We start from the raw sequence: 14,257 nt of genomic DNA on the forward strand, positions 1-14,257 counted from the left end.
GGATGGACGGTTGGATGGATGATGGATGGATGATGGTTGGATGGACGGTTGGATGGATGATGGATGGATGATGGATGGATGGATGATGGATGGTTGGATGGACGGTTGGATGGATGGATGGTTGGATGCTCCACATTTGGTTCTCTTCATTATTTCCATGGATGTTCTCTTTCTAGTGTCAGAGATCAGAGTTGTTCTGCTCGGCAACAGCCAGTCTGACCAAACTGAAGTTGTCAACTTCCTGCTGGAAATTCCTGTCTTCAACACCAAAGAAGAGCCCGACTTTCAGCCAATCAGAGGGCTGTTAAAGGACAAAGAAATAGTCCTCGTCAACAGCCCAGATCTGCTGCAGCCCAACATCTCTGAGAGCAAACTCACAGAGCTTATAGAGAACTGTGTGAGGTGCTCTGCTCCTGGACCTCACGTGTTCCTTCTGGTTCTGCAGCCCAAAGACTTCACAGAGGAAGACAGCCTGAGGCTCCGCAGAGTCCTGAGACTCTTCGGTGATCGACCGTTTGATCATTCGCTGGTTCTGATATCAACACCCAGAAAGTATTGCTCCCGTTTCATGAATAAATGCGCGATAAATGCACCGTTAAAGAATGTGATCAGAATGTGTGGCTACAGGTTTCTGTGGAGGAAAGACCTTGAACATCCAGAGCTGTACGCACGCTTGGTCCAGATTGTGAAGGAGAACCATGGCGGGCATGTGAAGTATAAAGCCGAACTGGGCCCAAAGTCCTGAGATCCTCTCAGAGAATGTCGGTTATAAAGTAACAAGGCAACAGAAAACAGCTTCACTAGCAAAAAGGATTTTATGTATTCAGTTTCTTCCATGTGGGTCCATTTACCGGATCTGACACAATTAAATGACCTTATTTTTGTGTGTTTAAAACAGAAAGATGGTGATATTTCAGAGTAAGAACCAACCCTGGTTATCTTGTTCAGTTTTTCTCTGGCAGGTTTAAAAACTCATGACAGCTGTAGTTTTGTTTTCTTCTTCTTTGGTTCCTCTGGGCTCAGTTAGCAGAACACAATCCCTCCCCAGCTGGACCACAGAGCACATCTTATTGTAATCCTCAGAGTTGGTTCAGTGGTTGTAAATGTCTCCTTACTTACTATTTGTGATGTATTTAGACAGATTTAACTGTTTTTTTCTGTAACGTGAGCTGCTCGTGTTTTGTAACAGCAGAAGAAGAACGCTGAGTGAATATAATCACGATGTTCCTCTTTAAATGAGCAGCAGCAGGGTTTGTGGGTTTTAGGATCCATTTTGCTTTCTTTTATATTCTTGCTTGCAGTGAATAAATAAACTCAAACTCAGTTTGGACTGTGTGTGTGTGGGTTCCTCACCGTGCACCAGCTCAGTCCTCCGTCTCCTTCATGGGGTCTGATGGAGATCTGGTGTCTGAGTGGAACGTAAAGTGCTTCGGGACAGTCCTCAGATCCAGATCTGGATTCAGTTCGTATAAACTCAGCAGGGGTGGAGTCGCCAGATGTTTCCTCTCTGTAAACGGCCTCTTGTCCAACCTCTTGTAAAACCAGCAGTCTGGTTCTTATAGTTTGCTTTAACAGTAAGATGGTGTTCACCTTTATCTTGATGGGTAGAAACTGAAAGCTCAGATTCTGTTCTGGGATAATGAAGCTGTCGGTGGAGCAAAACTCTTTATGATGGTGTCAGGTGACTCAAACTGATGTTCCACCCTGTTCTGGAGGAAGAAAAGGGTGCAGATAGAAATCAGGTCTCTTTAAACTACAAAGATTGTTCTGAAGTTGTACCTACAGCAGGTAATATCTGCTGTGAACTATAACTTCGGCTCTACTTTGTTGTGATGTGGCGACTTCACCTGTTTTTATTCTGGGACTAATGTCGCCACCTGGTGGATATCCAGGAAACTACACCCTGAAACACACCTGCAGTCTCCTGTTAATCTGCTGCTGCATCCCTCTGTTTGGAAAGTGACCAAATCAGCCAAAACATCCACTGATGAAAGTTCAGTTAGCTGGAGTTTGTTGTGATTTATGTGTTTTTGTAGCTCTGTAACACAGACAACAAGCTCATTTTTAATTTGGTGACACGTTTAAAAGGTTTTGTTTATAGCATTTTCCCCTGAATTTACAGTCAGATTGATCTGAGGATTCTTTAATTTTCTGCTTACATTTTGGCCCTCATAATGTCTCCACTGTGTTTGTAGACATTAGATATAAATTAAGTTAAACACCAAGCATCTGATAACACACGGAATGTGAGAAAGTTCAGAAGACAGAAAGGTTTTAGTTGACTATCCATCCATCAGACTCACAGAGGGTTTTGTGTCACTCTGATTTCCGTACAAAGCTGCCATGTTTAAGCCATCCCAGCCTCCAAACAGTGATTAAAAGTCATGATTTTACATAAAATAACTACATATGTGTGTTGCTCAGTTATTTGTTTATTGATCCATGGATTTTCCCTTATTTTTCCTTTTTTTCTGTGTTTATAATTAATCTATTTTTTATCATTTTTGTCTGATCTTTGACTGAAATCTACTCATATTTTTAATTGATTTTCATGTTATTTTATCTGCCTCATCTATGATGTATTATTATTATTAATAGTTTTATCTGGTGTGCTACATTCAGTCTGAATGCAAAATGCTGTGAAAAAAAAGGCTGACTGACTTATAAAACAGTGCTTTAGATACAACTCCAGCTAGAACTCCTCTTAAAAAAAAGGAACTGGAAATATTTGTTTCACTTTCATTTTTGAGGCTGTTCGGTGGCGCAGTTAATAAACCGGTGAGTGATTCAATTTATTTTATCCAGATCAAGTTAATAATTCTGTCTGTGGGTGATACAGATAGTTAAGAATACAAACAGATTATTATTAAAATGAGCATTAACTGATTGTAAATCGATCGCATTTAACCGTCATTAACAGATGTTCAGAATCAGTCAGCCGCCATTTCATACCGCAGCAAAACAACCGGAGGAAAACTTAGATAATGGAGTTAATTACTGAAGTGGTTAACCATCCGAACAGTAAAGATCTCAGACGTCTTCACTTGCATTACACAGCCTGAACAGGATTAGCGTTTCAGAACCTCTTCATCGGATAAAGTTTATTCATGTCAGTTCAGGCCTTATCTGACTAAAAGCCTGATCGACTCCACTGCGTTAAACATTCCCTCAGACCTTTCTGCGATATTAACCCTTGTTTGGTATTCAGGTCAAATTAACCTGTTTCAAAATTTTAAAAGAAGAGAAATGTTACAAGCAGGGTGTGATGTGTGAAAAAACATCATTTTTAGAAACATTTTATTCAGAATATGACCAACACTGTTGATTCCTGTGCAGATAAACCTCACATTCAGGCTACGTAACGTAGGCCGTCGGCCTATTCTGAAGCTGAACTTAACCGCTGCATCTGCAGAAATATTTTCTCAAAATATTGTTTTTAAATTTGTCCAATTGAAATAAAATTTTAATTCTTTCCCGATATCACTTCAACAGAAAACATGAAATACAACAATGTGCTTTCAAAGTGTTTTCTTTAAGTGTTAATCCGGTAGATTAAAGGTCAGACTATGAAAACAGTGGTTTTTTTGTTGTGGTGCTGTAAAATATAAAGATGTGCTGCTCAAGTTTCTTTGACTTTTTTCTCCTTTTGATTTAAGCTTTTGTTTTGGCGCGGATGACGCAGACAGGAAGTTGGACTTATGAAACGCAAAACAATCCGGTTGGTTTTCAAAATAAAACTTTTTTCTGCGAGCGCGACGCCTCTGACTCGCTGCCGGTAGATCAAAATCAATCAAATGTCAATCAAAATGGACACGGAGCACACACAGAGTTACATTATTATCATCAAACACAGAGAAGCTGTTTGCTCTCACTTTCTTTTTTAGATGTTATTCCAGGTAACTTAAGGTCTCGGTCAGTTGCCGCTGTAACAGACTCTAGGAACATAACCAGGTTTTTCTCAGTAAAGCTCGAGTTTCTCTCCGTCTCCGCCCTCTTTCAGCCACACGCCTGGACTCAGAGGATGAGCCCCCTGGGCCACCACCCGTTTTACAGGCATCTGCCTTCTGTTGTCCAAGTAGAAGTCAAGTGTTAGTTAAAATAGGCTAAATTATTGAACAGAACATGATATAGATGAGAAGACATTTATGTGTGTGAAAACATCATTATGTTGGGATAAAACAGCTGCACAGTCAAACAGCCGAATTAATATTTACTTTACAGTGTAAAACATGATCAAAATGCCGAGGTCTGATCTGTTTGAACAATGTTTTTATATCTTAAACTGCTGCTCCATTAAAATGTACAAATCAAGGTCGGTGAAAAACGTGGCTCTCCTCTTCCCCGTTGCCATGGTGACTCGTCGAATCGGGGCTCCATTGATGCTGGCTTTTTATAGCTGTGGTGCACGCGCTTTACTCAAGGTGAAACTTCTCAGAGTTGGCTAAACTAACTGAAATCAGCGTTTCTGGAACTGAAAACTCAGAGTTTTCTATCTCAGTAGATCAACTCTGAGTTTAGGATTAGACTCAGACCTCTGCTGTGGTCGCAGCTGAATGAAACCTGCTTGTATTTCTAACCCCTGGGTGTGAACAGATGTTTAAAACACTTCTCTTCTGTCAGACTGCTGAAGCCAGCGTTTGGTCTCCTGTTCAGTTGGTCTGATGCGACGCAGTGACATCATGGCTGCTGCAGCACCAGGTGAGTTCAGGCTCCCTCTGTTATCCAGGCTCATAGATGGCAAAACTAAAAATAAATGATGTCATGCATTTAGTTTAGGTGTTAAATGATCTGCCGTACTCTGTACATCACCAACACACCAGCACCTGACTCTATACTAAATAAATCTTATTAGTGTGGAGAGGAGACAGATATTGGTTGATTTTGCCAGGTGGGATAGCGGTATAGTAGAAACAGGAATACATCCCAGTAGAGTGCCTGTGTAGAAATCCCTCCGTTAGCTCTCCTATAGCTGCAAGTAGCCACATAACAGCAGCTATGAGCTAACAGAGCTATAGCACACGTTCATTCATTCATTCTTCTTAAAGTATTGGTGAAATAAAGACAGATAATGCCTTATTTAGAGGCTGCATCCTCTAAGCCCCGTTCACTCCGTTATATGGATCTCCAGTTATCTAAATATCTTCCGAAGGACGCCGACTTTCACCAAACTGTTCTTGGTGAGCAGATGAACGTATTTCATGCCAGAAATAAGGTTTAAAAATACCGGAGTTCCCCTTTAATTCTGTGTCCAATCAAATGCTTTTTCCAAACTTTAGTTTCAGCTGAACAGCTGATCTGTGTGGAGTTTGCATGTTCTGCCCGTGGTTCTTTCTGGGTACTCTGGCTTCCTGCCACCACCCAGAAACACAAGGTTAAACTGTGACTCCAAGTTGACCCAAGGACTGAGTCTGATGGTTGTTTGTCTCTTCAAACTTCGTCCTTGAAGCTTTTCCCAACAATCAGCAACTACCTCTAAGCAGCTGCTTTAATTAGAATATCTGTTGCCCACAATCTAAAAGATTAATTAGGAAAATAAGAGCTTCGTGTCAGGATTCATGTGACAAAAGGTTAGAGACTTAAATAGGAGGACAACCGGAAGAAGGAGTCTAAGACAGGCAACAGAGGTTAATAGAAGTTTTAATTAAATAAATTAAGGTGAATCACAGACTAAAGAAATAAATTTAGAATAAAACAGAATCAAAGAAAGATGAACTGACTAACAGAAATCAGAGGGATGACAAAACAAAAGAATCCAACTCACCATCGATCATCTGAAGACTGAATAAAGGAAAACCAGCAGAATAAAAACTGAAGGAGTGATGATGAGGATAAAGAATTGAAGGTGTTAGAAAGCTGCAGTAGAGCTAACAGAGATGAGCCAAAGGACAGGATATTTTCAAAATAAAACAGGAAACCGTGGACCATGAGAATGCATTTCCAGTTCGATGTTTCCTCAGGTTGAAAATCTCATTCAGAGATGGGGGTGAGCTGTTAGTGTGGGTCATGTAGAGGTCTGAAGGACAGAGAAAACCAGAGGAGAGAACTGCTCATGAGATGGTTCAAAAAGCAAATCCAACCCTGTTTGACTGTAAAAGACCGTCAGGAGGACTGATCAGAGTCTGCAGGTGTGGCTGCACAGAGCAGCAGTGCAGCCACCAACATGACTTTAACAGAAGAGGCATCAGAAGAAAACCTTCCTGTGTCCTCATCACACATTTCAGAACACAGTGATGGGAATTACAGAGCTGAAACAACTCCTGTTAAAGCAGAATTTTAAGGTACAGGTCGTGCTGTTCGAGCCAGTGTGACAGAAAATATTTTATTGGTACAGGAACGAAGGAATCCGTCTAAATATTGGAAGATTTGTCAGTAACGAAGCTGAAGATCGTTTCTACAACAGAATAATGATCCAAACTCAGTGAGGAAAAAGGTTGAGCTGAGATATCATCAAACATGCTGTTCTTCCTCAGAGGATCAGAGCATTTAAAGTGACCCCAAACAGGAAGTGGAGGAGCAGCTGCTGTAAAGACGTTAAAATGCTGTGATACCTGTCAGGTGTTATTCAGTGCTGACCACAAAGCTGCCCGAACATCTGCTTCTTTCAATGATGAATCACTAAAGATGGAAATAACTAGTTTATTTAGTAAAAACAGAGATAACAAGACAACTTATCGACCCTCTGAATGAATCTTCATCTTTTTCTTTACAGGTGTGGAGCCTCTGAAACGCAGCAGAAGCTATGACTTCATACCACCTGACAGTGAGTTTAACTGAACTCTCCTTAAGAAATCCCACTGAAAGTGCAGCTGTTGGATCCAGATGTGTCTGATCAAACTCTGCTTGTGGTGTTATTCTGCCCACTCATGAAATTATCACTCAGCTCCACATTTTCATTCATTTCTTCAGTTTTACTGAAAGACCGAAGCTGAAGTTCTGAGTTACATCTTACAGTCCAGCAGTTAGATGGAAAATAAAAATGCATTAAAAGCCAAAAGAAAAAAAAAAGCCTTAAATTATCACAAAAACCGCCATATAATCCGGACACCGGATTCCAAAATCTGTCACGCCATTTTGAATTTACCGCGGGGAGCGCCGAGCATTCACCCACTCTCTCCATCACTCACCGCTCTCCCTTCGCGCCGCTCACCGACACGTGCACTTTTGCGGCGCCTCTTCGCTCTCCTTCATTAGAAAATAATGGCAACTGGCAACTTCCGGCGCTCGCTTTGCCTTCGGTGTGAATCCAGGCGGATCTCAGCCATTCACTCTGAATGGGGCGAAGATCTTACCGAGCTCGTACTTAGCGATTGAATCGTGTCATTAATGCTTCTGCCCATGTCCCAGTGAGAGCCTGTTCTTTAGTCTGAGATGGGTGATGCAGTTTATAAGTTTATAAAGTGTAAAAACCACCGACGATGTTGTCCTTGACCATCGGACCATGTCCCGCTGACACATGCACTACTGTGCTGGCAGCGATAAACCAATCAGAGAACATTAGGTAATACTGCGCCTTATAATCAGGTGAGCCTTATAGTGCGTAAAATACGGTATATACCTCAGTACTGGTCAGGTCACAGTGGATTCAATCAGTCTCATCAGATTACCTAACAGCCTGTTAACCAGGGGAACTACGCAACAAGACAGGACCAACAGGATTAGAAACACACTAAGAACAGGGGTAAGAAGTCTAAGCAGAAACGGCTGCCATCAGTACCTGAAAGCCATGAAGACCAGTCAGAAGGTGGGGCGTGGTCAGAAATGAGGGATGGCAGTGAGGTTGGACAGAGTGTGTCCCCATCACTGTCCTCAGCTGGAATAGAAGTGCAGCAGGAAGAGCCCATCATTATACAAACACCTCCTGCAGAGGCAGTCAGCTGATCTAAACCATTCTGTTCTGAAGGAGTCTCAAAGCAGTCAGATCTGTTTGAACACCCCGAAAAACTGCTACAGTGTCAGCAGCACGAGATTTCCCACAGCAAGTGGAGAAAGCAGGGTCAATATAACCTTTTCACCGTCATCCACAACTTCTTGTCCTGAGGGACATTGGAGCTCCAGATGGGATCATGGGGATCTGCGGAGGAGAAATGGACGAAGGTGATGTTGTATGTTGATAGCTGTCGCAATGTCCGGCAGCCACAACTGGGGCACATCTACCTGCCCAGTTTGCTGGAAGGTCTAAATAAAGAAAATGACCACATAACCAGTAATTGTCTTGTTGGGGCAGGGTGCCAAGCACGTCTGGCACCTGGTAATAAGGAGCACATGTAGTGCCCGGTGGGGCCTGCGATATGTCCAGAGAAGTGTTGGCCTGGAAGGGTGTGCAAGGAACAATAATCTCCTGACAGTGGAAGCGCGATACTTCTCCCAGAAAGAGGGAGTGACTCCAAACAACCGCATTAGGTTGGAGTAACATGTAAACCTAACATGTGCTGGAACGTTGATGGGTCCCAGGAAAGGTTGGTCAAATATCGAAGATATTTTGTGAAACTTCTACTCGTTCCTCCCACAGATGCAAGGCGGAGGGGTACAATGCCAGTTTGTGAACTAACAGTTAGATTAAGGACATCATCGAGATAGGAAGCTTGCAAAATGTCAGGAAACAGATCAGAGGTGTTCTGATAAGGCTGAGGCCTAACCAAAGGAGCGTGTACGGCTAAAGGCATGTGAGGGCAAACATAGCAGTTGGATCTGTTATCAGCACTTAGCTTGGAGTGGAATGGTTCATCTGTGACTGGAATAGACAGCCAGCGAACATCGCGTGGCTCGACACGTGAAATTGTTGACCTGTATGAGAAGTAAGAAAAGCCACCAGCAGAGCAGCAGTAGGAGGAGAAACAGAACGGGAACTGCTAGTTTCTGTTCCCAAAGTCTGTATCTGGAGCGCTGAGGCGGTTTGGTGGCTGAACTTCTTCTTCTTTCTTCGGTGTCAGAGGTCACCAGATCTTGACACACCGGTCGGTGGAGTACAGCTTTTACTGCTGACTCGTGTCTTTGTCCTCCAGGGTCTGCTGGTTGCAGCAGCAGAAAGAGATTTTCTGCTCGAGTAGAATGACGGCAACAGAATGAGGAACCAAAACAGTCAAATCAGCATAACCTACAATATCACATGAGGCCAGAACAGCCTTCTCTGCAGCTGCTACTGCCTGGAAGCAGCCGGGAAGACCAGCAGCCACAGGGTCCAATTTAGCAGAAGAATAAGCCACCGGTTGTTGCTTGTCCCCATGGAATGCCTAAAAATGACATGAGCTGTTTTTTAGTGACTGGTTTAGGAATTTTGTTTAGCCAAGTCTTAAAAGTGATTTAAACATGATGAGACACAAGCATAAGGCTAAATAAAATGTTCCAGTTCAGTGCTCTCTCAGTTAACTTGTTTCTCTGTTTATTTCATTTCAGTGTTTGAGCTGAGGGTTGTTCTGCTGGGAGGCAGCTGGCCTGAGAGGAGCTCAGTGGGGAACTTCATACTGGGAGTGGATGCTTTTAACAGAGCACCTCGCACCTGTGTGAGGATCAGTCGATCTTTGGAACCACAGAAAAAAATAGCAGTCATCAATACTCCAGATCTGCAGATTCTCACTGTGGACAAACTGACAGAGTTCATAAAAGACTGTGAGAGACACTCAGCTCCTGGACCTCATGTGTTCCTGTTGGTTCTGCAGCCTGAAAACTTCACTGAGGAACACAAAGAGAGGCTCTGTACAGTTCTTACAGGTTTCAGTGATCGATCATTTGATCATTCACTGATTCTGATGTTGACACCCAGACAGCAGAGTTCAGCTTTGATGGAAAATTACATGTTAGAGAATCCATTAAAGGAGCTGATCAGGAAATGTAGATCCAGATATGTGATGAGGAAGAACCTGGAACTTCCAGAGCTGCTAACACGCTTTGGTCAGATTGTAAAAGAGAACAATGGAGAACATTTGAGCTGTGAAGTATTTGAAGACACAACCGAGAACATCCCAACCACTTCAGCAGGTGATGATCAAAGCCCAAAACAAGACAAAACATCAGGATCCATCATGGCTGCTGTTAGAGATGCTGGTAAGTGCAGAAACTACTTTGTTCACATGAACCTTTCCTTTCTTTGTTCAAACACTAATAACAAAACACTAATAAGTTAAACATTAATGTCATGTTTTCACAGGTATAAAAGCAGCTAAACCTTCTGCTTCTGGGAAAATATCTTCTTCCAGTGGTGAGTAAATTCAGGACAATTTATCATGAAATTTTGGATCTTTTCTCTAAATCTTTAATCCAACTTCACTGAAAAGCAAAACATTTAGACTATTTTACCTAAAATAAATTAAACCTTTTGGATTGTTAGATATTATATCATGTCTCCTCAACACGTCAGAAGGTTCAAACTGAACAAACTGAACAAACATGAACTATTTAAGACTAACACGTATGTTCCCATCAGCGATACTAACGTGTACATCATCTGCTTTGGATGAACACAACAGTATTATATTTATATTATATATATATGAAATACGTTCATCTGCTCTCTGAGAACAGTTTGGTGAAAGTCGGCGTCCTTCGGAAGATATTTAGATAACTGGAGATCCATATAACGGAGTGAACGGGGCTTATGTGGTCCCAGTAGAGTGCCTGTGTAGAAATCCCTCCGTTAGCTCTCCTATAGCTGCAAGTAGCCACATAACAGCAGCTATGAGCTAACAGAGCTATAGCACACGTTCATTCATTCATTCTTCTTAAAGTATTGGTGAAATAAAGACAGATAATGCCTTATTTAGAGGCTGCATCCTCTAAGCCCCGTTCTCTCCGTTATATGGATCTCCAGTTATCTAAATATCTTTTCACCAAGACTGATGCCAATAGAGCGCGATGCAACATGTGCCAAAAAGTCATCGCTGCTAAGGACAGCAACACGACTAATTTAATGAATTATTTGACCTGCACAAAGTCAGTTTAAGAGCAGAAAGTTGCTCCGTGTTTTACTGCAAGAAGGTCGGACCGCAGCCATCCTCCTCTCAGCATTCAAGTGTGGGCGCCACAGAGCCCGAGCGGCATCATTAAAAATCTCCACCACTGGACTCGGCTTCATCTAAGAGCACCGAGGACGGAGCAGTGTGTGTAAATTAATGTTCAGCGAAATCCAGCAGCAACTTAATACGTGCAGAAATAAAACTGAAGATTTGTACTGTTATGTGTCATTTCCTTTTTGTTAGAACTGACATTTTAAAGTTGGTGTTGAAAAAAGTATCGTTCAGGAACCGGTATCCAAGTGAAGGTATCGGTACTGGTATCGAAAAATTTTGATCGATCCCCAGACCATGATACTTCATGTTAGAACAGTCAGCCAGAGATGGGTTATATTTCCCTGTATGAACCCGGCCGTTCTGCAGGAAGTGTGTCTGACCCTGGTGAAGGTGAAGGTGAAGGTGAAGGTGAAGGTGAAGGGGTTTAAGGAAGAGCCAAATGTTGTAATTTGTGCAACATTTTGTTCAGATGTGATTACTGTGATTTAAGGTGTTATTGGATCATTTTCTCTGTTCTGTTTCAGTTTCTGCACTCAGAGTTGTGCTGTTGGGGAAAAGTGAGGACAAAAAGACAAAACTTCGAAATGTGATCATTGGGACCAAAAGTTTTCATAATCAGTTACTTCCTCCCACCAAACACTGTGAAGTCTCTCATGGAGAGTGGGAAGGAAAACCAGTAACAGTAGTTAAAACTCCTGACCTGTTCAGTCTGTGTGTGGAAGCTTTCATAGACGAGATTAGGAGCTGTGTGAGTCTCTGTGCTCCGGGACCGAATGTTCTGCTGCTGTTAGTGAAGCCTTCAGATTTCACAAAGAAGAACAGACAAACACTGAAGTTCATCCTGAGTTTGTTCGGTGAAGATTCCTTCAAACATTCAATGGTCATCAGCACACATGAGAATGAAATGAGTTTCTCTGTCAATGAACTCCTTAAAGACTGTGAAGGAAGACACTACAACATGTCTGATGAAGACCGGGAGCTGTTAATGATCATGATTGACAGTATTGTGCACTGCAAAAAGGAAACTTTATTCTCCAACACAAGATCAAACCCTGCCCCCCCCCTGACTGAGCAGCATCACATGAAACCATCTTTAAACCTGGTTCTGTGTGGCAGGAGAGGAGCAGTGAAGACTTCAGCAGCCAAGGCCATTTCAGGTCAGACAGAGCTTCCTTCAGTCTCCAACTCATCAGAGTGTGTTAAAACTCAGGCAGAGGTGTGTGGACGCCGGCTTTCTCTGGTGGAGCTGCCTGCCTTGTGTGGAAAACCTCAGGAGGCAGTGATGGAGGAATCATTCAGGTGTGTCTCCCTCTGTGATCCTGAGGGCGTCCATGCCTTCATCCTGGTCCTACCTGTGGGTCCCCTCACTGATGAAGACAAGGGAGAGTTACAGACCATCCAGAACACATTCGGCTCCGGAGTCAATGACTTCACCATGATTCTGTTCTCTGTGGAGTCAGATCCTACAGCTCCAGCTTTTGTTAACTTTATAAGAGGTAACAAAGAGATCCAGGATCTCTGTCGGAGCTGTGGAGGAAGATCTGTTGTTCTGAACATCAAAGACAGGCAGCAGATCCCAGAGCTGCTGGAGGCTGTGGACAAAATGAGAGATGAAGAACCTGGGTGCTTTACAAAGGACATGTTCACCAGGGGTCAGATGGAGATAATTACAAAACTTACGACTAAACTACAGAATGTGATACTGAGGAATGAGATGGCCGTCAATGATGAAAATCAGAGCAGAGAGCCTCTCAGAATGGTACTGATTGGACGAACTGGTAGTGGGAAGAGTGCAACTGGAAACACCATCCTGGGGAAAGAACATTTTACATCTAAAACTAGCTCAAAGTCTGTGACAAAGTTTTGTAAAAAAACAACGGGAGAGGTTGACGGTTGGCCTGTTGTTGTTGTCGACACCCCCGGCTTGTTTGACACAACTCTGTCCAATGAGATCGTTCAAGAGGAGCTTGTGAAATGCATCAGCTTGTTGGCTCCTGGACCTCATGTGCTCTTACTGGTGCTGCAGATTGGTCGGTGTACTAAGGAAGAAAAAGACTCTATGGAGCAGATCAAGAAGTACTTTGGAAAAAATTCTGAAGATTTCATCATCATCATCTTCACCAGAGGTGATGATCTTAAAAATGAGACCATTGAAGATTACATCGAAGACTCTGAAGACTTTGTCAAGAAACTGATAAATGACTGTGGGGGGAGATATCAGGTCTTCAACAACAACAATCAGACAGACCGCACACAAGTCAGAGAGTTGATGGCCAAGTCCAATAAGATGCTGAAGAAAAATGGCAGCAGCTGCTACACGACTGAGATGTTCCAAGAAGCAGAGGCAGCAATCCAAAAGGAAGTGGAGAAGATCCTGAAGGAGAAGGAAGAAGAGATGAGGAGGAAGGAAGAGGAACTTCGAAGAAAACATGAGGAAGAAATGGAAGCCATGAAAAGAAAAATAAAAGAAGAGAAAGAAAAAACAGAGCAGGAGAGAGAAAAACAACTGAGAGAAATGGAGGAAAAAATTAAAATGGAGCGCGAGGAAAGACAGAAAGAACAGGAAATAAGAGATGAAGAAAACAGAAGAAAGAAAAATCAGGATGAACTCCAACAGCAGGAGTGGGACCAAAAACTGAAAGGAGCGTTGGAGCAGAGCAACGAAGAGATGAGACAGCAACAAGAGAAGTGGGAGGATGAGCGAAAACAGTGGTGGAAGAATCGATATCGAGAGGAAGAGCAGAGACGACAGGAGGAGCTAGAAAGATTTAGAAAGCTTCAGCAGGAGTACGAACAGGAAAGAATGAAATATGAAAACCAAAGAAAAGAAGAAGATCATCTGAGACGAGAACAAGAGGAGAAAGAGAGAAAAGAGTTGGAGGAAAAGTATAAGAAGAAACTGGAGGACATGAAGAAGAATTACGAAGACGAGGCAAGAAAACAAGCTGAAGAGTTCAATGAATTCAGACGAAAATACACCAAAGATTTTACAGCTCTGGTGGAAAAACACATGGAAGAAATACAGGAAATGAAGCAAAAGCATGAGAGACAAATGCAGGAGACAGAAGAGAGACACAACAAAGACAGTAAACTGTTAGAAAACCTCTCAGGCCACAAGGAAAAACATCTAAAGGAAAAGATGGAGTCACTGAAGAAAAAGCACGAAGAAGAAGTAAATGAACTGAAAAAGGAATACAAAGACAAGTGTGTCATCCTCTGATCCTCCCGTGGTTTTAAAGGGGATAAAGAAGTTT

At 42.5% G+C, this 14,257-nt stretch overlaps 1 protein-coding gene across 2 annotated transcripts; it reads left to right on the top strand.

The window, feature by feature from the left end:
- The first annotated feature begins 2,730 nt into the window (after positions 1-2,730).
- Positions 2,731-14,257, top strand: LOC140309352 (GTPase IMAP family member 8-like). Of its 2 annotated transcripts, XM_072387180.1 has the most exons (6): positions 2,731-2,778; positions 4,621-4,698; positions 6,710-6,760; positions 9,394-10,041; positions 10,145-10,195; positions 11,528-14,257. In XM_072387180.1, the coding sequence occupies exons 2-6, from the start codon at positions 4,662-4,664 to the stop codon at positions 14,221-14,223; spliced, it is 3,483 nt and encodes a 1,160-aa protein (XP_072243281.1). In that variant the 5' UTR covers positions 2,731-2,778; positions 4,621-4,661; the 3' UTR covers positions 14,224-14,257. The 2 variants fall into 2 exon arrangements, with proteins under 2 accessions (XP_072243281.1, XP_072243282.1); XM_072387181.1 differs by lacking the exon at positions 10,145-10,195.

Source organism: Leuresthes tenuis, unplaced genomic scaffold (genome assembly GCF_036924035.1).
Source record: "Leuresthes tenuis unplaced genomic scaffold, fLeuTen1.0.hap1 SCAF_6, whole genome shotgun sequence".
Taxonomy (NCBI): Eukaryota; Metazoa; Chordata; class Actinopteri; order Atheriniformes; family Atherinopsidae; genus Leuresthes; species Leuresthes tenuis.

Excerpts from the sequence above, each read along its gene's own strand:
- LOC140309352 (XM_072387180.1), top strand. The coding sequence starts at position 4,662 with ATGCGACGCAGTGACATCATGGCTGCTGCAGCACCAG. Across the intron at positions 4,699-6,709 it reads CATGGCTGCTGCAGCACCAG|GTGTGGAGCCTCTGAAACGC; the intron begins GTGAGTTCAGGC and ends TTTTCTTTACAG. Across the intron at positions 6,761-9,393 it reads TGACTTCATACCACCTGACA|TGTTTGAGCTGAGGGTTGTT; the intron begins GTGAGTTTAACT and ends ATTTCATTTCAG.